This window comes from Prionailurus bengalensis, chromosome C1, assembly GCF_016509475.1.
Source record: "Prionailurus bengalensis isolate Pbe53 chromosome C1, Fcat_Pben_1.1_paternal_pri, whole genome shotgun sequence".
Lineage (NCBI taxonomy): Eukaryota > Metazoa > Chordata > Mammalia > Carnivora > Felidae > Prionailurus > Prionailurus bengalensis.
The window spans coordinates 188,528,166-188,552,372 of NC_057345.1; the positions used below are offsets into that span (position 1 = coordinate 188,528,166).

General features: G+C 39.6%; 1 protein-coding gene across 6 annotated transcripts in view; it reads right to left on the minus strand.

Moving 5' to 3' along the window:
* The window catches only part of C2CD6 (C2 calcium dependent domain containing 6), a 186,049-nt gene that overhangs the window by 60,446 nt on the left and 101,396 nt on the right, over nt 1–24,207 (minus strand). For 5 of the 6 annotated variants that reach the window (XM_043577483.1, XM_043577482.1, XM_043577481.1 and 2 more), the window contains one exon: nt 21,958–22,266. The exons of the other annotated variant lie outside the window; for it this stretch is intronic. In XM_043577483.1, coding sequence (XP_043433418.1) covers nt 21,958–22,266 — 309 coding nt within the window. The remainder of the gene's footprint in view (nt 1–21,957; nt 22,267–24,207) is intronic. 6 annotated transcript variants of the gene reach the window in all.

A 24,207-nucleotide genomic window follows, 5' to 3' on the forward strand; every position in this document is an offset into this window, starting at 1 on the left:
TATTGCAAATCAATCAATGTGATACATCACATTAACAAGAGAAAGGATACAAGTCTTACAATCATTTCAATAAATGAAGTATTTGATAAAGTACAACATACATTCATGATAAAAACCTGAAACAAAGTATGTTTAGAGGAACATACATCAAAATAATAAAGACCATATATGAAAAATCCACAACTATTATCATACTAAACGGTGAAATACTGAGATTTTCCTTCAAGATTGGGAACAAAACAAGGATGTCCACTCTCACCACTTTTATTCAACATAGTACTGGAAGTGCTAATCACAGCAATTAGTCAAGAAAAAGAAATAAAGGGCATCCAAATTGGTAGGGAAGAAGTAATACTTACTATATTCAGATAACATGATACCATATAGAGACAACCCTAAAGACTCCCCCAAAAACTACCAGAACTGATAAATGAATTCAGTAAAGTCACAGGATGTAAAATTAATATACAGATATCGATTGTATTTATATACCCTAATAATGGAGTAGCAGAAAGAGAAAGTAAGAAAACAATTCCATTTGCAATCGCACTAAAAAGACCAAAATACCTAAGAATAAACTTTAAAAAAATTTTTTTAAATCTTTATTTATTTCTGAGAGAGAGAGAAAGAGCGTGAGCAGGGGAGGAACAGAGAGAAAAGGAGACACAGAATCTGAAGCAGGATCCAGGCTCTGAGCTGTCAGCACAGAGCCCGACACGGGTTCAAACCCACAAACTGTGAGATCATGACCTGAGCCGAAGTCAGAGGCTTAACTGACTGAGCCATCCAGGCACCCCAAGAATAAACTTAGCCAAGGAGGTGAAACACCTGTACTCTTAAAACTATAAAATATGAAAGAAATTGATCATGACACAAACCAATGGAAAGATATTGGTTTGGGACAACCAATATTGTTAACATGTCCATATTATCAAAAGCAATCCACAGGTTTAATGCAATTCCTATCAAAATATCAGTAGCATTTTTCACAGAGCTACATCAAATAATCCTAAAACTTACAGGGAACCACAAGAGTCCCATAATAGCCAAAGCAATCTTGAAAAAGAATAAAACTGAAGAAATCACAATTCCAGATTTCAAGATATACTATAAAACTGTAGTAATCAAAACAGTATGGTACTGGCACAAAATTAGGCACACAGAAAGCCCAGAAATAAACCTATGCTGTTATGGTCAATTAATCTATGACAAGAATATACAATGGGAAAAAGTTGGTCTCTTCAACAAATGGAGTTGAGAAAACTGGACAACTACATGCAAAAGAATGAAACTGGACCACTTTCTTACACCATACACAAAAACTCAAAATGGATTAAGGACCTAAATGTGAGACCTGAAACCATGAAATTTCTAGAAGAAAACACAGACAGTAATCTCTTTGACATCAGCTGTAGGAACATTTTTTAATATATGACTCCTGTGGCAAGGGAAACAAAAGCAAAATTAAACTATTGGGACTACACCAAAATAAGAAAACAAACATCTGTACAGTAAAGGAAACCATCAATATAACACAAGACAACTTACTGAATGGGAGAAGATATTGGTGAATGATATATTCAATAAGGAGTTAATACTTAAAATAAAGAACTTCTAAAACTCAACACCAAAACCATGCCCAAATAATCCAATTAAAAATGAGAAGACATGAACAGATATTTCTCCAAGAAGACACACAGATGGACATCACACACATGAAAAGATGCTCAACATCACTAATTATCAGAGAAATGCAAATCAATACTTCAATGAGATATCACTTCCTATCTGTCAGAATGGCTAACATCAAAAACACAAGAAATAACAAGTGTTGGTGTGGATGTGGAGAAAAACGAACCCTCATGCACTTGGGAATGCAAGCTGAACAGCCACTGTGGAAAACAGTATGGAGGTTCCTCCAAAAATTAAAAATGGGATTACTGTATGATCCAGTAATTCTACTACTGGGTATTTATCCAAAGAAAACAAAAACACTAATTCAAAAAGATATAAGCACCCCTATGTTTATTGTACCATTATTTCTAATAGTCAAATATGTAAGTAACCCATGTGTCCATCCAGATGAAATGATAAAAAAGACATGGTATGTATATTAAATGGAAAACTACTCAGCCATAAAAAAAAATGAACTCTTGCCATTTGCAACAACATGGATGGATCTGGAGAGCATAAACGTTAAGTGAAACAAGTCAGTCAGAGAGACACAAATACCATATGATTTCATTCTTATATGGCATTTAAGAAACCAATGAACAACAACAAAAAAAAAGATAACCAAAACAAAAACAGACTCTTAAATACAAAGAACACACTGGCAGTTGCCAGAGGGAAAGTAGGTCTGTGTATGTGGGTGGGGTGGCAGGGATGCGTGAAATAGGTGAAAGGAATTAAGAGTATGTACACTTACCCACGGGGTGCCTGGGTGGTTTAGTCAGTTAAGTGGCCGACTCTTGACTTCAGCTGGGGTCATGATCTCATAGTTCATGAGTGCAAGCCCCATGTGGGGCTCTGTGCTCACTGTGGGGAACCTCCTTCAGATCCTATGTCTCCCTCTTTCTGACTCTCTCCTCGCACTCACTCTCTGTCTCTCAAAAATAAATAAACATATATATATATATATAATATATATATACATATATATATATTATATATATATAAAAGAGTACACTTATCTTGATGAGCACTTTGTAATATATAGAATTACTGAACCACTATATTGTACAGTGGAAACTGACATAACACTGTATGTTAATTATACTTAAATTTAAAAAAAAGAATAAAAATAAGAACAGGACATACATAAGAGTCACTGGCACTTAGCAATTCTGAAATCCTTCTGGGAAAACTTTGCTTGATCCCCCTGCTCTAGAAGCACAGAATATTCCTTGATTTGGCCCCAGTTTTGCCTCTGGGAATGGCTGCATAATCAATTGTTTTCCAAGGTTCTTGGCTTTTTTTCTCTGCATGGGCTTCTCTTCTTTCCCATCTTCCTCCTCAGATACTTCTGAAGAAGGCATTTGAGCTCATGCCCTTTATGTACCTGGGCAGTTTTCTCATTTTGTTATTTGCTAGTGGCAAGTTGGGAACCCAGAGGGTTTTTTTGTTTTGTTTTGTTTTAACCTCAGCATGTCACTTTTAGTATAGGCTGGCACTAAGTTTGCCATTAAATATCTTTTTTTAAAAAAAATGTTTATTTGAGAGAGAGAGAGAGAGAGTGCAAGCAGGGGAGGGGCAGAGAGAGAGAGAGAGGGAGAGAGAATCCAAAGCAGGTTCCAGGTTCTGATCTGTCAGCACAGAGCCTGACATGGGGCTCAAATTCACAAACCACAAGATCTAGGCTGAAGTCAAATGCTCAACCAACTGAACACCCAGGCACCCCAACTATTAAAGCTCTTTCAAAGACTAGGTATGTACATATGCATGTATGTACGTATTTATGTATGTATGTATGTGTGTATGTATGTATGTTAAATTCCACTCAACTACATGAGCCAAAAGCCACTATTCAAAACATGCCCCCTCTATACTTAAGTACTGGTACTTTGGGCACATTAAATTTCTGTGAGACTGCACACTTACTCTATGACTCCTTTTGTTCAGTTGGAATGGTATCCCTAGATGCCACCTTATTTCTTCAGCACAGCCTTGATTTTATTGTTACCCCTAGGCCATATTGTAGGGACCATATCTTTGATATGTAATATTGTTTCATTTTTCAAACCTTCAAGTCCCAGAATTATTAACTTTCTGTATATGTCTTTTCATATATTCTGTTCAGTGCCTTGTTCAATGGCCTAGCACTGTGTATTTTGAGAAGAGAGTGCCGTGATGAGACACTGTATTATGGTGTTAGTATGTGCAGAGACGTATGGATCCTTGATCTATTTTTTGGGTACCTATGAGGCAAGGGATTCCGAGTTGTTTGCTCCAAAGGGGAAACTCTGGACAAGGAACTTTGATGTTGCTGGCCATTCCAAATGGCCAGACCTTTATCAATTGCCCAAGAATATGTAATGTGCAGATTTGGCCTATTTTTGGTCAAGGAATCCAGTGTTAAGAAGACAGCCTGAAGTTCAGCCAATTGTGCTGACCCTTATATCACATCCTTTTATGAGAACTTTATTAAAGGATGAAAGGCAGCAGCTCTCCAGCAAGCTCTATCACATGTGTTGGTGACAATGCCATCCATAAGCATATGAATCCAGCTCCCCAGGTAACCAAACAGTTTGGGAGAAGGGTGAACACCTCCATTACTGTGGTACCTGTCAAGGGACTGAGTACAGAGGTCACTCCTGCCTGAAGATGGGTTGTTCAAGAGAGCCCAGTCTTTGGTTTCTGTGCTGAATGAGATTTCAGGATGATGATTCCATGACTGAAGCATAATGCGCTGCTGAGTATGGAGGGCCACAGTCCCAGGGCCTGTGAGAATCTCTGTTTCCAGTATGTGGCTAGCAATTGCCACTCTAGTGAGGTATAGCATAGGGTAAAGGAAGACTATTTCTTGCATCAGATGCTCACAGACAACTTATGGCCATCATGAGAAGTCCAAAGTCTCCAGAGCAAACATTATGTATGAAGGTTGTGAAAGCCTAATAAAGTCTGTTAGGGACACTAACAGAAGTGACTTTTTTATTTTTGTGATTTGGACAGATTCTTGAACCTTTTGTTGGAGTGGGCACCACTTTAGGAGGGCTGATTTGAAAGTTAACAGTGTAAGTGGGCTTCTAAAATTTGTAATTGCCTCCAGAACCCAAAAAGGCCAAAAATATGTAGGGCCTGTTCTACTGTTGCAAGTGCTGAGTGTCAAAATTATTTCTTGATAGTTTTAAGGATGGAGCAGCTCTCAGTTTACCAAATAATTCTCAGGAATCTAGTGAAGGTGACAGTCCTTCCACTATCTGTGTGGCAATAGCCCATACCTTTTTCATAAACCACTTTGTGAATATTTGTATGCCCTAAATGAGTGTGTCAAATTAGTTTCCTTGGAGGGATATGTGATCAACGTGTCATACATGTAATCCTGGAGGAAAATGAATGCTATTAAGATCCTGTTTGCAAAGATTGTGTGTGATTAGGCAAGGCTGTTGAGGTACACCACCAGTAGCCAGGTGCAGTATATTGGGCCCCTTTGGAGATGAAAATAAACTGTGGCTCAGAGACTACTGTAATAGGCACAGAACAGAACAGCCAAATGTACAGTAGCAAAATATTTATCAACTGCTGACTAGATATAAGAATGTGCTGTGAAAGAATGTGCACCATACATTCTTTCCAAGTTATTAACAGGCAAAATTGATCTGTTAAATGAAGAATAAGTAATGACAATCACTCCTACTTTATGTTGGTCTCATGTAACAAGTTTCAATCCTAAAGGACTCTGTTTTAATTTACATTGGGCTGTATTAACTATTTTAACTGGAATGGTCCAAGGGGTCTTATTTTGCCAACTCAATTTATAAATGCTAAAGATTTTTTTTTTCTTTTTTACCCATGTTTTGGCTACTGTGGATAATGTTGCAATAAACATGGGACTGAAGATATCTCTTTAAGATTCTGTTTTCATTCTCTTTGGTATATATGCAGAAGTGGGATTGCTGGATCATATGGTAACTCTTTTTAATAATTTTTAATTTTTTTTTAACATTTATTCATTTTTGAGACAGAGAGAGACAGAGCATGAATGGGGGAAGGTCAGAGAGAGAGGGAGACACAGAATCTGAAACAGGCTCCAGGCTCTTGAGCTGTCACCACAGAGCCTGACACAGGGCTCGAAAGCACAGACCGCGAGATCATGACCTGAGCCGAAGTTGGACGCCCAACCGACTAAGCCACCCAGGCGCCCCTCTTTTTAATTTTTTTGAGGAACCTCCATACTGTTTTCTCTAGTGTCTATGCTAACTTACATTCCCACCATCAGTGCACAAAGGATTCCCCTTTCTCCACATTCTAGTCAACACTTGATATCTTGTCTATTTGATGACAGCCATTCTAACAGGTGTTAGGTGATACCTCAACATGGTTTGCATTTCCCTGATGATTACTGATGTTGAGGATCTTTACACATACCTTTTGGTCATTTCTATGTCTTATTTGGAAAAATATCAATTCAGATTTTCTGCCCATATTTTAATTGGAATGTTTGGTTGTTTTTGTTTTTGTTTGTTTGTTTGTTTGCTATTGGGCATAATTTTTTTTAATTTTTTTTAACCTTTATTTATTTTTGAGACAGAGAGAGACAGAGCATGAACGGGGGAGGGGCAGAGAGAGAGGGAGACACAGAATCGGAAACAGGCTCCAGGCTCTGAGCTGTCAGCACAGAGCCCAATGTGCGGCTCGAAATCACGGACCACGAGATCATGACCTCAGCCGAAGTCGACCGCTTAACCGACTGAGCCACCCAAGCGCCCCTGGGCGAAATTTCTTAATATATTTTTATATTAATCCCATCGCAGATATGATTTGCAAATATTTTCTCCCTTTTTGTAGGTTTTTCATATTGTTGAGTATTTCTTTTGCCGTGCAGCTTTTTAGTTCGATTTAACCACTTTTTAATTTTTATTTTATTATTTTTAAAGTAGGCTCCACACCCAACATGGGGCTTGAACTCATGACCCTGAGATCAAGAGTTGCATGCTCTACCAACTAACTCAGCCAGAGGCCCCTAGCCACAGTTTTTAAATTTTGTTGCCTTTGCTCTTGATGTCCTATGCAAAAAATAATTGTCAAAAACAAGGAGATTTTTCTCTTAAATTTTCTTCAGGAGCTTTGAGATTTCAAGTCTTACACTTAAGTCTTTAAGCCTTTTCAAGTTAATTTTTGTGAGTGGTTTCAGATAGGGGTTTAATTTCATTTTTCTGCATGTGTTTAAGTTTTCATTTATTGAAAAGACTGTCCTTGGGAAAGAGGCAAGATGGCGGCTTAGGAGGACGCTGGGCTCACCGCACGTCCTGCTGATCACTTAGATTCCATCTACACCTGCCTAAATAACCCAGAAAACTGCCAGAGGATTAGCAGAACAGAGTCGCCGGAGCCAAGCGCAGACGAGAGGCCCACGGAAGAGGGTAGGAAGGGCGGCGAGGCGCTGCGCGCTCCACGGACTGGCGGGAGGGAGCCGGGGCGGAGGGGCGGCTCGCCAGCCAAGCAGAGCCCCCGAGTCTGGCTTGCAAAAGCGGAGGGGCCTGACGGACTGTGTTCCCACAACAAGCGCGACTTAGCGTCTGGGAGGTCATAAGTTAACAGCTCTGCTCGGAAAGCAGGAAGGCTGGAGGACAAAGGGAGGGAGAGCTGCTGAGCCCCCTGACAACAGAGCTCAGTTTGGTGGGGAACAAAGGCGCTCGCCAGCACCATCTCCCCCGCCCATCCCCCAGCCGAAATCCCAAAGGGAACCGGTTCCTGCCAGGGAACTTGCTCGCTCCGCGCAAACACCCAACTCTGTGCTTCTGCGGAGCCAAACCTCCGGCAGCGGATCTGACTCCCTCCCGCTGCCACAGGGCCCCTCCTGAAGTGGATCACCTAAGGAGAAGCGAGCTAAGCCTGCCCCTCCTGCCCCCGTGCACCTTGCCTACCCACCCCAGCTAATACGCCAGATCCCCAGCATCACAAGCCTGGCAGGGTGCAAGTAGCCCAGACGAGCCACACCACCCCACAGTGAATCCCCCCCTAGGAGAGGGGAAGAGAAGGCACACACCAGTCTGACTGTGGCCCCAGCGGTGGGCTGGGGGCAGACATCAGGTCTGACTGTGGCTCCACCCACCAACTCCAGTTATACACCACAGCACAGGGGAAGTGCCCTGCAGGTCCTCACCACACCAGGGACTATCCAAAATGACCAAGCGGAAGAATTCCCCTCAGAAGAATCTCCAGGAAATAACAACAGCTAATGAGCTGATCAAAAAGGATTTAAATAATATAACAGAAAGTGAATTTAGAATAATAGTCATAAAATTAATCGCTGGGCTTGAAAACAGTATACAGGACAGCAGAGAATCTCTTGCTACAGAGATCAAGGGACTAAGGAACAGTCACGAGGAGCTGAAAAACGCTTTAAACGAAATGCGTAACAAAATGGAAACCACCACAGCTCGGCTTGAAGAGGCAGAGGAGAGAATAGGTGAACTAGAAGATAAAGTTATGGAAAAAGAGGAAGCTGAGAAAAAGAGAGATAAAAAAATCCAGGAGTATGAGGGGAAAATTAGAGAAATAAGTGATACACTAAAAAGAAATAATATACGCATAATTGGTATCCCAGAGGAGGAAGAGAGAGGGAAAGGTGCTGAAGGGGTACTTGAAGAAATCATAGCTGAGAACTTCCCTGAACTGGGGAAGGAAAAAGGCATTGAAATCCAAGAGGCACAGAGAACTCCCTTCAGACGTAACTTGAATCGATCTTCTGCACGACATATCATAGTGAAACTGGCAAAATACAAGGATAAAGAGAAAATTCTGAAAGCAGCAAGGGGTAAACGTGCCCTCACATATAAAGGGAGACCTATAAGACTCGTGACTGATCTCTCTTTTGAAACTTGGCAGGCCAGAAAGAATTGGCACGAGATTTTCAGGGTGCTAGACAGAAAAAATATGCAGCCAAGAATCCTTTATCCAGCAAGTCTGTCATTTAGAATAGAAGGAGAGATAAAGGTCTTCCCAAACAAACAAAAACTGAAGGAATTTGTCACCACTAAACCAGCCCTACAAGAGATCCTAAGGGGGACCCTGTGAGACAAAGTCCCAGAGACGTCACTACAAGCATAAAACATACAGACATCACAATGACTCTAAACCCGTATCTTTCTATAATAACACTGAATGTAAATGGATTAAATGCGCCAACCAAAAGACATAGGGTATCAGAATGGATAAAAAAACAAGACCCATCTATTTGCTGTCTACAAGAGACTCATTTTAGACCTGAGGACACCTTTAGATTGAGAGTGAGGGGATGGAGAACTATTTATCATGCGACTGGAAGCCAAAAGAAAGCTGGAGTAGCCATACTTATATCAGACAAACTAGACTTTAAATTAAAGGCTGTAACAAGAGATGAAGAAGGACATTATATAATAGTTACAGGGTCTATCCATCAGGAAGAGCTAACAATTATAAATGTCTATGCGCCGAATACCGGAGCCCCCAAATATATAAAACAATTACTCATAAACATAAGCAACCTTATTGATAAGAATGTGGTAATTGCAGGGGACTTTAACACTCCACTTACAGAAATGGATAGATCATCTAGACACACGGTCAATAAAGAAACAAGGGCCCTGAATGAGACATTGGATCAGATGGACTTGACAGATATATTTAGAACTCTGCATCCCAAAGCAACAGAATATACTTTCTTCTCGAGTGCACATGGAACATTCTCCAAGATAGATCATATACTGGGTCACAAAACAGCCCTTCATAAGTTTACAAGAATTGAAATTATACCATGCATACTTTCAGACCACAATGCTATGAAGCTTGAAATCAACCACAGAAAAAAGTCTGGAAAACCTCCAAAAGCATGGAGGTTAAAGAACACCCTACTAACGAATGAGTGGGTCAACCAGGCAATTAGAGAAGAAATTAAAAAATATATGGAAACAAACGAAAATGAAAATACAACAATCCAAACGCTTTGGGACACAGCAAAGGCAGTCCTGAGAGGAAAATACATTGCAATCCAGGCCTATCTCAAGAAACAAGAAAAATCCCAAATACAAAATCTAACAGCACACCTAAAGGAACTAGAAGCAGAACAGCAAAGGCAGCCTAAACCCAGCAGAAGAAGAGAAATAATAAAGATCAGAGCAGAAATAAACAATATAGAATCTAAAAAAACTGTAGAGCAGATCAACGAAACCAAGAGTTGGTTTTTTGAAAAAATAAACAAAATTGACAAACCTCTAGCCAGGCTTCTCAAAAAGAAAAGGGAGATGACCCAAATAGATAAAATCATGAATGAAAATGGAATTATTACAACCAATCCCTCAGAGATACAAACAATTATCAGGGAATACTATGAAAAATTATATGCCAACAAATTGGACAACCTGGAAGAAATGGACAAATTCCTGAACACCCACACTCTTCCAAAACTCAATCAGGAGGAAATAGAAAGCTTGAACAGACCCATAACCAGTGAAGAAATTGAATCGGTTATCAAAAATCTCCCAACAAATAAGAGTCCAGGACCAGATGGCTTCCCAGGGGAGTTCTACCAGACGTTTAAAGCAGAGATAATACCTATCCTTCTCAAGCTATTCCAAGAAATAGAAAGGGAAGGAAAACTTCCAGACTCATTCTATGAAGCCAGTATTACTTTGATTCCTAAACCAGACAGAGACCCAGTAAAAAAAGAGAACTACAGGCCAATATCCCTGATGAATATGGATGCAAAAATTCTCAATAAGATACTAGCAAATCGAATTCAACGGCATATAAAAAGAATTATTCACCATGATCAAGTGGGATTCATTCCTGGGATGCAGGGCTGGTTCAACATTCGCAAATCAATCAACGTGATACATCACATTAACAAAAAAAAAGAGAAGAACCATATGATCCTGTCAATCGATGCAGAAAAGGCCTTTGACAAAATCCAGCACCCTTTCTTAATAAAAACCCTTGAGAAAGTCGGGATAGAAGGAACATACTTAAAGATCATAAAAGCCATTTATGAAAAGCCCACAGCTAACATCATCCTCAACGGGGAAAAACTGAGAGCTTTTTCCCTGAGATCAGGAACACGACAAGGATGCCCACTCTCACCGCTGCTGTTTAACATAGTGCTGGAAGTTCTAGCATCAGCAATCAGACAACAAAAGGAAATCAAAGGCATCAAAATTGGCAAAGATGAAGTCAAGCTTTTGCTTTTTGCAGATGACATGATCTTATACATGGAAAATCCGATAGACTCCACCAAAAGTCTGCTAGAACTGATACAGGAATTCAGCAAAGTTGCAGGATACAAAATCAATGTACAGAAATCAGTTGCATTCTTATACACTAACAATGAAGCAACAGAAAGACAAATAAAGAAACTGATCCCATTCACAATTGCACCAAGAAGCATAAAATACCTAGGAATAAATCTAACCAAAGATGTAAAGGATCTGTATGCTGAAAACTATAGAAAGCTTATGAAGGAAATTGAAGAAGATTTAAAGAAATGGAAAGACATTCCCTGCTCATGGATTGGAAAAATAAATATTGTCAAAATGTCAATACTACCCAAAGCTATCTACACATTCAATGCAATCCCAATCAAAATTGCACCAGCATTCTTCTCGAAACTAGAACAAGCAATCCTAAAATTCATATGGAACCACAAAAGGCCCTGAATAGCCAAAGTAATTTTGAAGAAGAAGACCAAAGCAGGAGGCATCACAATCCCAGACTTTAGCCTCTACTACAAAGCTGTCATCATCAAGACAGCATGGTATTGGCACAAAAACAGACACATAGACCAATGGAATAGAATAGAAACCCCAGAACTAGACCCACAAACGTATGGCCAACTCATCTTTGACAAAGCAGGAAAGAACATCCAGTGGAAAAAAGACAGTCTCTTTAACAAATGGTGCTGGGAGAACTGGACAGCAACATGCAGAAGGATGAAACTAGACCACTTTCTCACACCATTCACAAAAATAAACTCAAAATGGATAAAGGACCTGAATGTGAGACAGGAAACCATCAAAACCTTAGAGGAGAAAGCAGGAAAAGACCTCTCTGACCTCAGCCGTAGCAATCTCTTACTTGACACATCCCCAAAGGCAAGGGAATTAAAAGCAAAAGTGAATTACTGGGACCTTGTGAAGATAAAAAGCTTCTGCACAGCAAAGGAAACAACCAACAAAAGTAAAAGGCAACCAACGGAATGGGAAAAGATATTTGCAAATGACATATCGGACAAAGGGCTAGTATCCAAAATCTATAAAGAGCTCACCAAACTCCACAGCCGAAAAACAAATAACCCAGTGAAGAAATGGGCAGAAAACATGAATAGACACTTCTCTAAAGAAGACATCCGGATGGCCAACAGGCACATGAAAAGATGTTCAGCGTCGCTCCTTATCAGGGAAATACAAATCAAAACCACACTCAGGTATCACCTCACGCCAGTCAGAGTGGCCAAAATGAACAAATCAGGAGACTATAGATGCTGGAGAGGATGTGGAGAAACGGGAACCCTCTTGCACTGTTGGTGGGAATGCAAATTGGTGCAGCCAATCTGGAAAGCAGTGTGGAGGTTCCTCAGAAAATTAAAAATAGACCTACCCTATGACCCAGCAATAGCACCGCTAGGAATTTACCCAAGGGATACAGGAGTACTGATGTATAGGGCCACTTGTACCCCAATGTTCATAGCAGCACTCTCAACAATAGCCAAATTATGGAAAGAGCCTAAATGTCCATCAACTGATGAATGGATAAAGAAATTGTGGTTTATATACACAATGGAATATTACGTGGCAATGAGAAAAAATGAAATATGGCCTTTTGTAGCAACGTGGATGGAACTGGAGAGTGTGATGCTAAGTGAAATAAGCCATACAGAGAAAGACAGATACCATATGGTTTCACTCTTATGTGGATCCTGAGAAACTTAACAGGAACCCATGGGGGAGGGGAAGGAAAAAAAAAAAAAAAGAGGTTAGAATGGGAGAGAGCCAAAGCATAAGAGACTGTTAAAAACTGAGAACAAACTGAGGGTTGATGGGGGGTGGGAGGGAGGAGAGGGTGGGTGATGGGTATTGAGGAGGGCACCTTTTGGGATGAGCACTGGGTGTTGTATGGAAACCAATTTGTCAATAAATTTCATTAAAAAAAAAAAACAAAATATATAAAGAACTTATCAAACTCAATACCCCCAAAATAAACAATCCAATTAAAACATTGGCAGAAGACATGAGCAAACATTTCTCAAAAATAAATATATAAATAAATAAATAACAAGACATACAGATGGACAAGAGACACATGAAAAGGTACTCACCATCACTTATCATTAAGGAAATGCAAATCAAAACAACAATGACATACCACCTCATACCTGTCAGAATGGCTAAAATCAACAACACAAGAAATAGCAGGGGTTGGTGAAGATGTGGAGAAAAAGAAAACTCATGCACTATTGGTAGGTATGCAAACTAGTGCAGTCACTATGGAAAATGGTATGGATGTTCCTCAGGAAGTTATAAATAGAACTACCTTAGGATCCAACAATTGCACTACTATTTACACAAAGAATACAAAAATACTAATTTGAAGGGATACATGCACCCTGATGTTTACAGCAGCATTATCTACAATAGCCAAATTATGGAAAGAGCCCAAATGTCCACTGACTGATGAATGGGTAAGGTATATATACGTACATACAATGGAATATTACTCAGGCATAAAGAAGAATGGAATCTTGCAATTTGCAACAACATGGATGTAGCTGGAGTCAAAATAATACCATAACCTGAAAAAGTATCAACCAATTACCTCCAAAAGTGTCCCAAAGTCCAACGCTAGGAGAAGGTGGGATACTTGCAATGTAAACTCTCTCACCACAATATAAATGGGTCAGTATTTGACAGGAATCCAGTTGGGCATGCAATGGTAGCCTATACATCAGAAACTTCATCAAAGTTGACTACTTTATGCCCAGCTATGAAGGTGAATGTGTTGCTGTGTTGAGTATAATAATAAATCCAGGCAACAGTGGTGGCAATCTGGGGAGCAGAAGTTTAATCAGCAGCTTGAGTCCAGTCAGTCTCATCAAGAACATGCCCTTACTGTATACATCTACATAAGTTACTCAGATGGTTCTTTTCATAGCAACAATTTGGTTCTACAGAGTTTGCAGCCCCAAAGAGAAGTGCATTTAACGTGGCAGTCTGTAGTTGTCCAAATGATAATCAGGTAGCTAAGCCATTGGCTATAGCCCAAAAGTAAGCAAAAATCTAACAAAGTTCTCAAGAGGAGTACTGGCCAGAGTTCTCCCAACTGAGTGAAATAACCACATCCATTTTTGCTTCTGAATAGCTGGCCCTTAAACTAAACAGCCATAGAAGCCCATTGAAACCATTAGGTTTCAGCTTAGCTGAACCATCAGTAAATTTTGCCCAAGCATTTAGGGGCAGCTCTGTGAATCCAGGACTTCACTGAGACAGTGGCTTTGCTTCAAGTGGCAAAACAAAAGATAAGTTTTGGGCCCAATTCAGTAGCTGCTACTTTTTCATGCAAAACCAAAACCTGCCAGGACCAGGTGAGATGCACCCCTGAACATACTCCTACCATTTGGCCAGAAAAACCTGCTGGTTTAGGCTCCACTCAAAGCATGTCGAATGCCTAAATGAGGCACATAAAGTCTCTCATGCCCAGAGTTAAAAAATATGCTGGGCTTCCTTTTGGGTGGTAGGTAACTGAAGAGACATCATGTTTTCTTTGACTGCCAAAGGAGTTGAGTGTTGTGATTCTGCCCACATAGTCCCCAAAAAAATCTTTTTGGGAAGCAGACCCTTGAATTTTTTAGGGCTTATCAGCCACCCCTGATGGTCATCCAGGGCCAATGAGACTGAGGCTTTTGACTTGTTAATCAACAGAACATCTTTAGAAATTAGAGGGTGGAGGCACTCACTTAAATCCTGGTCCACGCTTGTGGCAAATGACAAGGACTTCTGTACCTGTGGGAGTACCCTGAATGGGAGAATTTCTTCTGATAATTTGTGACTATTTACAGTATAAGCATGTAACACATCAATTTAACTAAATGGTTAGTTAGCAGTAGAGCTATAACAGTACAATGAATCAGCAGAGAGGGTCCTACCCATAAGGTCACTTTAAATTTTTTCCCTATTGCAAGTTTTGCTCAAACCCTATCAGTTGATTTCTGATATTTTTTCACCTCTTGTAACATAGATTCTCTTGCACACTAGGGGCCACAATAGCTCTTTTATAGCCATCAGGAGATTGTTACTTCCAAACTGGGAGCACAGGAAGAGCAAGGGTGTGAGGAAAGCTAACCTCTGGGGGATATCTAGAGCAACTAGAAGGCTTTGTTTTCATTTTGGCCTTTTATCTTAATCTCAAGGTTGGTATACCCCCTGCATTGTGCACCTCCCTGCTTCCAGAGTGTGTCTGGGCCACAGGAGCTCAGATCCAATCACTGGTAGAAAGTAGCAGGTAAGTAGGTGCCCTGGCTAAGGAAGAAAATCATATAAACTAGGCTTGACCTTCAAGTGTCAGTGGTACAGGAAAGGTGGTGCTGGCAGTGTACAAGATAGCGTACCAAGTGCCATCAGTCTTGTATGGTGGATATAGCTGTAATGACGATATCTGGAACAGCTGAAATATGGAAGCAACAACTGGATTCTGTTGATGATAACTTTAAGCCTCCAAATTCATTAACAAATCCACTGGCCATACACACAGGGTCGTGGTATTGAGTTAATTGCATCTCTTACTTTCTGGGCTGCCTTGAAGTCCTTAATGAAGGCTGTGATTTCCCTTTTCTTTCTAGGATTCTATAGCATTTCTGTTAAGTGCACAGGGAGACAAGTTGGGTGGCAATTTATATGTCCCACCAGCACTTCTCTATAGCTCTTCCAATTCCTATGTAACTTATGGGATGGAGACAAACAAGTACGTAACATAATAATCCATACTACATATTCAGATGTGGAAACAACAACAGTACATTCAATTGACCTAAAGAGACCCATCTAGTTATGTTGGTTCCCTTCCCCATTGTGAACCCTGCCCAAACCCCATAAAGTTGAACCCAACTAATTCTTCCTTCCACAGCTCTGGGTAATATAGAGATTTGAACATCCATAACCCAAAAAAGGCATAAGAGATTGGGCCCCTACCCTGTGAAATTCCTCCAGAAAACTTGGATGGCTGCACAGAATATCTTATCCCCTTTAGGGACAGGAAGACCTTGGCCCCACCTTTAATCATGTTTCTCTTTAAGACTCTGGGCTCAGCCTAAGAGGGAAGGGAAGTGTCATGGGGTTCAGAAGAAGGCAACTCCATACCATCTAATAAGACGTCACATGTACTGAGGTCTGCCCAACACTGTATAAGGCAACAAGGTCTTCATAGCTGATATTCTCTATTTCACCTTTTGGAATTATTTCACTCGAGAGCTATAGCCACACTGCTTTCTGGATAGGTCCATGTGGTTGTGTCCCCTCAAGTTACTTAAGCTTGCCTTGCATGGTAGTCACCTACTTTGTGGAGTCTACTTCAATCCAAGGCATCTGCTGTCCCATTACCATGATGACATCTCATAAATTCTTCCCCAGTTTCAACATAAGGGCTAAAGGAGTTTTCCAAGTCACCAGAGCTGACATAAATAATTTATATTTCTTTGGGTCAGAAGATCATTTTCATCAGCACTGTGTGCACAATTCACAGCAGTAAGTGCCCAAATACTAGTCAATGCCTATTATGGTTTCCCACAAGAGTTTATCTGTCTTAGGATAATCTCCCAAAGAGGGTCCAACCTTCCTTGTAGCAGCCAGAACTCACGACAAAAAACTCAAATATCTTACGGTTGTTTTGGAATGGATGGAAGATTATCACTATACATGGCTCCTATCACTATATACTTAGGTATAAGATGGCCCAACCACTTCCATTCTTCCTTTATAGGTATTACACAACCTGCATCCTCATCTCCCAAGAAAATGAGCCAGAGTTCTAATGATACACTTGGTTTCTACCCATAGCATTCATAAATTTCCTATCATCCTCACTGTAGGTATGCATCTCTGTAACTGCTGTCAAAAAAGATATTCTTCTGCTCACTCAGGACAGATCTTAATACTAAATGGGATGACTGAGGGGGCTCATCAGATTGGCAAGGATGTCTCCCTACCTGGAGGATAATTAGAAACAACCAGGCCAATCACTGTTCAGGCATGTTTTTAAACCTACTTCCCAAAACATAACGTGCAACCATCTCTTCAACAATCCAAAGTACAGGACTATTTATTGCCTGATTAATTATACAATTTGGTCACCACTTTCCACCAATTCCTGTGAGCTTCCCTCAAATCCAATGATCAGACCACAAAGTCCTCAAATCCATGTCTGTCAGTATCCCATCTTGTCACCAAAGCTGTCAAGAATGTATGGTGCTGGTAAGCTAATTGGTTAGCCTGCCACAGCTTCAGGGAGGCTAACAGAAGAAATAAGTCTCCTGAGTTAGAAATAAAAAATAGTTTATTACTCATAGCAATCACAGTAGCCAGAGTATAAGCATTTTTGCATCATTTTCTCAAGCCCTGATTCCCAAGGTAATGCAAAGTGGGCCAGATAACAACAGCACATGTGATGGATTATGTTACAGGAAAAGAATCCTATACCTCTCACAAGGACCATGGAGAATGTTTCCCAACAATATGGAAAGATTTGTGAAATGATGACACAAATATTAACTATTAACACTGGATGGTGGAATTATGGGTTCTTTCTTACAATGGGAGGGATTGCTTAAATTTTAATAATAAGTATATATCATTTTCAACTCTGTATTTTAAAAATGCATTATGAACATTTAGGTCAAAATGACCATTTGAATTTTTACAAAGCTGCTGCAAAATAAGCAAAGAAATATAAATATAGGACACTGTGTATCAGCTACTTCAAATTTTTTTAAAAATCCAGAGCTAAAAAAAAAAGAGGAAAATCTATATGTATACTAGAAAACTAGTAGATTACTAGTTAGAGTTAGGGCAGAAATTAGAATTCCTCTAAAATGGTTCAACAAAAGAAGCTTAACATTAACGAAAGGCATATTTATGGATAAGGAACCAATAATAAATGTTGAGAGAAACACTGAAAAGATGTTACCACTCCAGCAAGGGCCCAGTGATAGCTGGAGTCATGGAGGTGGGGCCACTCAGCAGGAGCCACAGATACGAAGGAAAATTCATTGCCAGAACCACAGCAACAAAGCAGGAAAACAGTAGGACAGAAAAACCCAACCTTTCTTTTCCCTATTGCCCTCTAATGTCCTGCCAGTGTCTGTCACTTACTGCACCTAACTAGAAGTCAGCCAGAAAGAGAGTCTGGTAAGGCATTCCATAGCAGTCATCTTCCTGGGGCATAAAACAGAACAAAGAAAGGCAGACCATAGTCTGGGGTGGGGACAAGATGGAAAATAATAAGTACAGATACTCTCCACAATCCAAAAATGTTTCTATAAGATATAGTCAAAATGAAAACAGTAAAAGGCTAACCAATCCACCTGTAATTTACCATATTCAAGTAAAAGCTTGATTTGGAAGAAAGTGGACAGAACTTTCTACCCCTCGATGAAGATACATATTTCTTCAAGCTCATGGTGTCTGCAATTAGTCCAGCTGCCCAGCTAAGTTAAGAAATGCTGGCTCAATGAATATAAAAACACTGAAAATTCAGAGATGTTCTCTGGTAGCATTGCTTCCGGTTATATATCATTTTTTTCCTGTTCCTCACAGACAAATAAAAGCCTAATTACTAAAAATATAAAATGACTCCTTTCCCTTTGTCTGGTACCCAAAGATTTAAGTAAACTATCTCTGACCAAATCTACCTCAGATACCACTGGACAAACATACCTTTCAGAGAATAGTATGAGCAAAGAGAAAAATGATTAGAACTTCCAAAATTATGTTTCTAAAGATCTATTATGATCAGTTGAAAAAGTCCCCCTACTCCAAAAATCATAGAAACAATTTTTTATCTCTATTTTTATAGTCCCAATTAGTTTCAAGAATTCATAGATGTAATTAGATAAGAAAAACTGATTTCCAGGTGAAAAAAATATTGAATTAAAAAAGAAAGTGGACAGGGGTGCTTGGGTGGCTCAGTCAGTTAACCATCTTAGGTCATGATCTCATGGTTCATAGGTTTGAGCCCCACACTGCGTGTAGAGATTACTAAAATAAATAAAACTAAAAAAAGATATTTTTTAAAAATATTTAAGGTAGTGTTTCACAAACCCATTCATCTACACAAAAATATTTTAAGTATCTTAGGGTGGCCTCTTAGATCTCTCTCCTGGACAAGAGAACTTCTAAGATTCTTAAGGATACTGTACTACAGCACCTTGGCTCTCACTTAAAGGTAAATAGTGGATATTCAGGAGTGTAACAGTTGCTTAAGATAATAATTTGATATACAGGAAGCCTACAAAATCTTTAAGAATCATAGCATCTGGGACAGAAGCAGATTTAAATGGAAAGAGGTTTTTGAACCCTCCACTTTCTTCAGAGAAGTCACAGGCTGCAAAGCTACTCAGTTACAAATACAAACTCTTTCTCAGGGAAAAAGAAGCTAAAGCCAAGCCCCAAGGGCAGAGGCAAGAAATTCAAAATTACTATGGCCCACTGACTGGTGTATGCTTCACCTTCCCCTTCTTCCACCTTTGGAATATAAGTGCCTATCCATTTCCCTCTTCTTTACTCACTATGTATGTAGGAGACAGATAATTGGTTTCTTTAATCCACAGTCTTCAGACTGAGAGGAGCCATACTCAAGAAACCTCATCTACCTGGATCTGATTTAGATGTTGAAATTCTATACTTCAAGACTAAGCCTGATGCAGTAGTAATAGCATGAGACCAAGGATCTTAGAAGGGAAGTAAGTATAGTTTGCATGTAGAAGGCATATGAATTACTTTGGGGTAGAGATAGTTCATTTGTGGTGGTTAATCTCCAAATATGGCCCCAATGAACACTTTCCAAGATTCATGCCCTTGTGTAGTCCCCTCCCATACTGAAACAGAACTGAGCCTAAGACTTGCTTTAACTGACAGAATTTAGTAGAAATATTCCTGTGCTAGTTCCAAGACTAAGTCTTAAAGGAGACCTGAAGCTTCTGTTTTTGTGTATTAGAAGCCCGAAGCTGCCACATCAGAAATTCAGCTGCCCTGCTAGAAAGACCACATAAAGGGGCTGCATGGAAAGGGAAAGGGATAATCCCTTAGATTACACTGTGGGGGGTGCAGGGTGAGTGTGGAGAATAGATACATCAAACCAGATTGTACATGCATCCCAACTGAGCCCAGATTTACAGCTGTTCCCATCAAAGTATAAGACATATAAATGAACCTCATGAGTGTTCCAGCCGAATCGAGCTCCTAGATGATTATGGGCCCAGCCAATATTAAGTGGAGCAAAACAACTTCCCAGCTAAAGCACAATCAACCCACAGAATCTTGAGAGATAATAAAATGGTTATTTTAAGCCACTAAGTTTTGGAGTGGTTTGTTATGCAGCAATGAATGAAAACTGAATATTCTGGAAGTCGGAGTAAATACAGAAATTAAAAGGCAAACTACAAACGGTGAAAAAGTATGTGCCATGATTAGATCAATGGTTAATATCCTCATAATGAGAAAGAGCTCACCGTGAAACCTCCACAGGATCACCAAGTACTCAACAAAATAAAATGGACAAAGGACATGATCTGTCTACTCATTGTAGGGACAAGCAAAATGGCCAATAAGTATGATGGTCATTATTTAAAATGACCATTAATGGTCATTATTTAAAAGACCATTAATATTCAAATACTATGGGTGAAAATATAGGGAAAGTCTTTCTGGGGAGCAAATTTGTCAACATGCCATTTCTATGAATATAGGAGGGGACAGTCACAGATCCAAATACTTAAGCAAAAGGATGTTAATTCCAAACTTAATGTTCAACAATACAGAAAATATATAATTGTTTAAAAGAATTACTAAATATCTATATTTGAGGATATTCTGCATCTTACAGATTTTTAAGGAAACTCAGATAACATGTTTATAATGTCGTTTTAAAAAGCACAGATAAAATTATACACACACACATATATAATTTGATCCAAGTTTTTTAAATAAATGAAAAATATAATTTTACATAACCAGACCAAAAGGAAATAAAACTGTCAAATGTAGCAGTAGGATTGTAACTACTTCTATTTCGTCTTTCATGCTTCTATTTTCTAAATTTTCTGTAACTGTATTACTTACAAATTCAGTAAAAACAAGAATGTTATTTGAGAATAACTAGCAACTTAAGAATAATTCCCCAACTAGAGATATTTAATAAAGTTATCTTTTGGAATTAGGAAGAGAATTTAGAAATGACCTGATATGATGTACCATTCAACAGATGAGGAAATAAGTCTAGAGATTTTAACTGCCAAGCTTGTTGAAGTATTTAGAGGCAGAACCTTACTTAGAATCCAGATTTTTACCCACTGATCAGTACACATTTTTCTACTGCTTTATGAGCTACCTATAGCAGTGATTCATGTAAGATGTAAAGATCTAAGTAGAATAACTGTAATTTTGAGAAAAGCTTTAACCCTTTGAATTTATATTCAACTCATTCTCATTTTAAATTATAAAATTATTTGCAATAAGGATATATGTTATTTCCTACAAGTTTTATTAAAAACTTCCACTGAAATCACATCCCAAGATTTTAAATTTCCTTTGTATTTACATGTTGTTATTGTTGTTACACATTCAGATGAATTTTATACCCACCCATGAGACTAGTTTGTACTACAGGTATCTCCAATCACTCTTTTTTTTTTTTTTCAAGGATTTTTCCTTCTTACTTTATGGATATACGCAGGGTAGGTATGTTTAAAATACTTAGACACACCTCCGCTTGGAGGCTTTTGAATGCATTTTCAATTTATTTGTGTTTTTTTAATGAGTTATTTTGTTTTTCATAGGCTTATACTTCTGATACAAGGGCAGATACCTTTAGTTCAAGGTCTTCCTCTGGATCTTGGCTTTGAAACCTACCTTTTGATTTCGAATCTGGGGAAACTAACCTTGTGCTCTTCCTTCTAGCTAATCTTATAATGTTGCTTTGCCATCTAATTTCTGCCAGAGATGAATCTAAGTTCCTCTTCTTTATTTTACCTGGATATATATAGCTAGTTTTCAACTTTACCTCTGATGCAGAGGAGTCTGTTTGTGAAAGGCTTTCCACATCTTTCATATGTGGTGGAAATAATACATTTTTCATTTTTCCCTCTGGCACAGCTTCTGACTGGTATTCCTCTAAAAACAATGTTTTGCTCTCTTCCATTACTGTCAGGCTAGGAATAACACGCAATGGAGTTTGCTTTGGTGACTCATCTGTTTTCTTTGTTGACTCATCACTTTCAGGAGCAACTGCAATAGTTTCTGAATTATCTTGATCTGACTGGTTCAAAGTTGGTAGAAGAGTAAAGTCTTTCTTATCATCATTATCCTGCAACTAGAAAATACATCAATAAAGCAAAGCTACCAATAACTAGAAAATATATCAATAAAGCAAAGCTACCAATTAATCATTACTGACTAGAAAAGATTTAAAACTAATAGTACTGGACTTAAAATAATTTATACCCTTATCCTTTATCATAACAAGTTACCACCAATGTTCGTCAATTGTTACATTCCTTATTAAAAGTGTTAAGAAATTCTCTACTTGCCTGAAACCATGGACTATAGAATATTATCCATTAAAATGATCACACAGCTTTATAAATTAGTGGTTCTCATATACTTAGATTTTATAAATCAGCAACATCTCAAAAAAGAAAATTGAGGAGTCTAACATTTTGCTGTTATTATGCTACACCAATATATCAATAAATAAATAAAATTTTACCAGCAAAATAGCACAAAGAACATACCATTAAATCACAACTATATAATAAAATAAAGGAAATTTTAATACCAAATAGTACAAAAAGCACTATCAACAAATAAAGGACAACCTGTTAAGCCAAACAAATTTAGCTCTATGAAAAATTCTCTATAGAGACTATTTAGGGAGAAGACGGCAGCATAGGAGGACGCTGGCCTCACACGTCCTGCTGATCACTTAGATTCCACCCACATCTGCCTAAATAACCCAGCAAACCACCAGAAGACTAGCAGAACAGACTCTCTACAGCCAAGCATAGACAAGAGGCCCACGGAAGAGGGTAGGAAGGGCAGAGAGGCGGTGCGCACTACACAGACTGGTGGGAGGGAGCCGGGGCAGTGGAGGGGCAGCCCTCCTGGCAAGGCAGATCCCCCGAGTCTGGCTTGCAAAAGCCAAGGGGCCGGACAGAGTGTGTTCTGACAGCCAGTGGGACTTGACATCTGGAATGTTAAAAGTCAATAACTCTGTTCTGAGAGTGGGAGGGTGAGAGGACACCGGGAGAGAGAGGTGTTGAGCCCTGAAGACAGAGCTCATTTCTGCAGGGAACAAAGGGGCTGGCCAGTGCCATCTCCCTCTTCCATCTCCCATTCGAAACCCCAAAGGGAATCAGTTCCCAGCACCAAACTTGCTTGCATTGTGCAAACACCCAACGCTGTTCTTCTGTGGATCCATCCCTCCAATGGGTCGGCCCCCCTCCCTGTGCTGCAGGGCCCCTCCTGCAGGGGACCACTGACGGCAAAGTGAGCTGAGCCTGCCCCTCCTGCCCCTGTGCACCTTGCAGATCCACCCCAGCTAATATGCCAGATCCCATCAAAGAAGCACCACAACCCTAGCAGTGTGCAAGTAGCCCAGACAGGGGCCACACCACTCCACAGTGAGTCCTGCTCCTGGGAGAGGGGAAGAAAAGGTACACACAAGTCTGACTGTGGCCCAAGCAGTGGGCTAGGGACAGACATGGGGTCTGACTGCGGCCCTGCCCACCAACACAAGTTACTCCAGACAGCACAGGGGAAGTGCCCTGCAGTTCCGCGCCACTCCAGGGACTATCCAAAAGATGAAATGGAAGAATTACCCTCAAAGGAAACTCCAGGAAGTAGAGACAGCTAACAAGTTGATCAAAAACAATTTAAGTGGGGCGCATGGGTGGCGCAGTCGGTTAAGCGTCCGACTTCAGCCAGGTCACGATCTCGCGGTCCGTGAGTTCGAGCCCCGCGTCGGGCTCTGGGCTGATGGCTCAGAGCCTGGAGCCTGTTTCCGATTCTGTGTCTCCCTCTCTCTCTGCCCCTCCCCCGTTCATGCTCTGTCTCTCTCTGTCCCAAAAATAAATAAACGTTGAAAAAAAATTAAAAAAAAAAAAAAACAATTTAAGCAATATAATGGAACATGAATATTAGTCATAATTAGAATAATAGTCATAAAATTAATAGCTGGGCTTGAAAAAAGTATACAGGAGAGCAGAGAATCTGTTGCTACAGAGATCAAGGGATTAAGAAATAGTCATGAAGA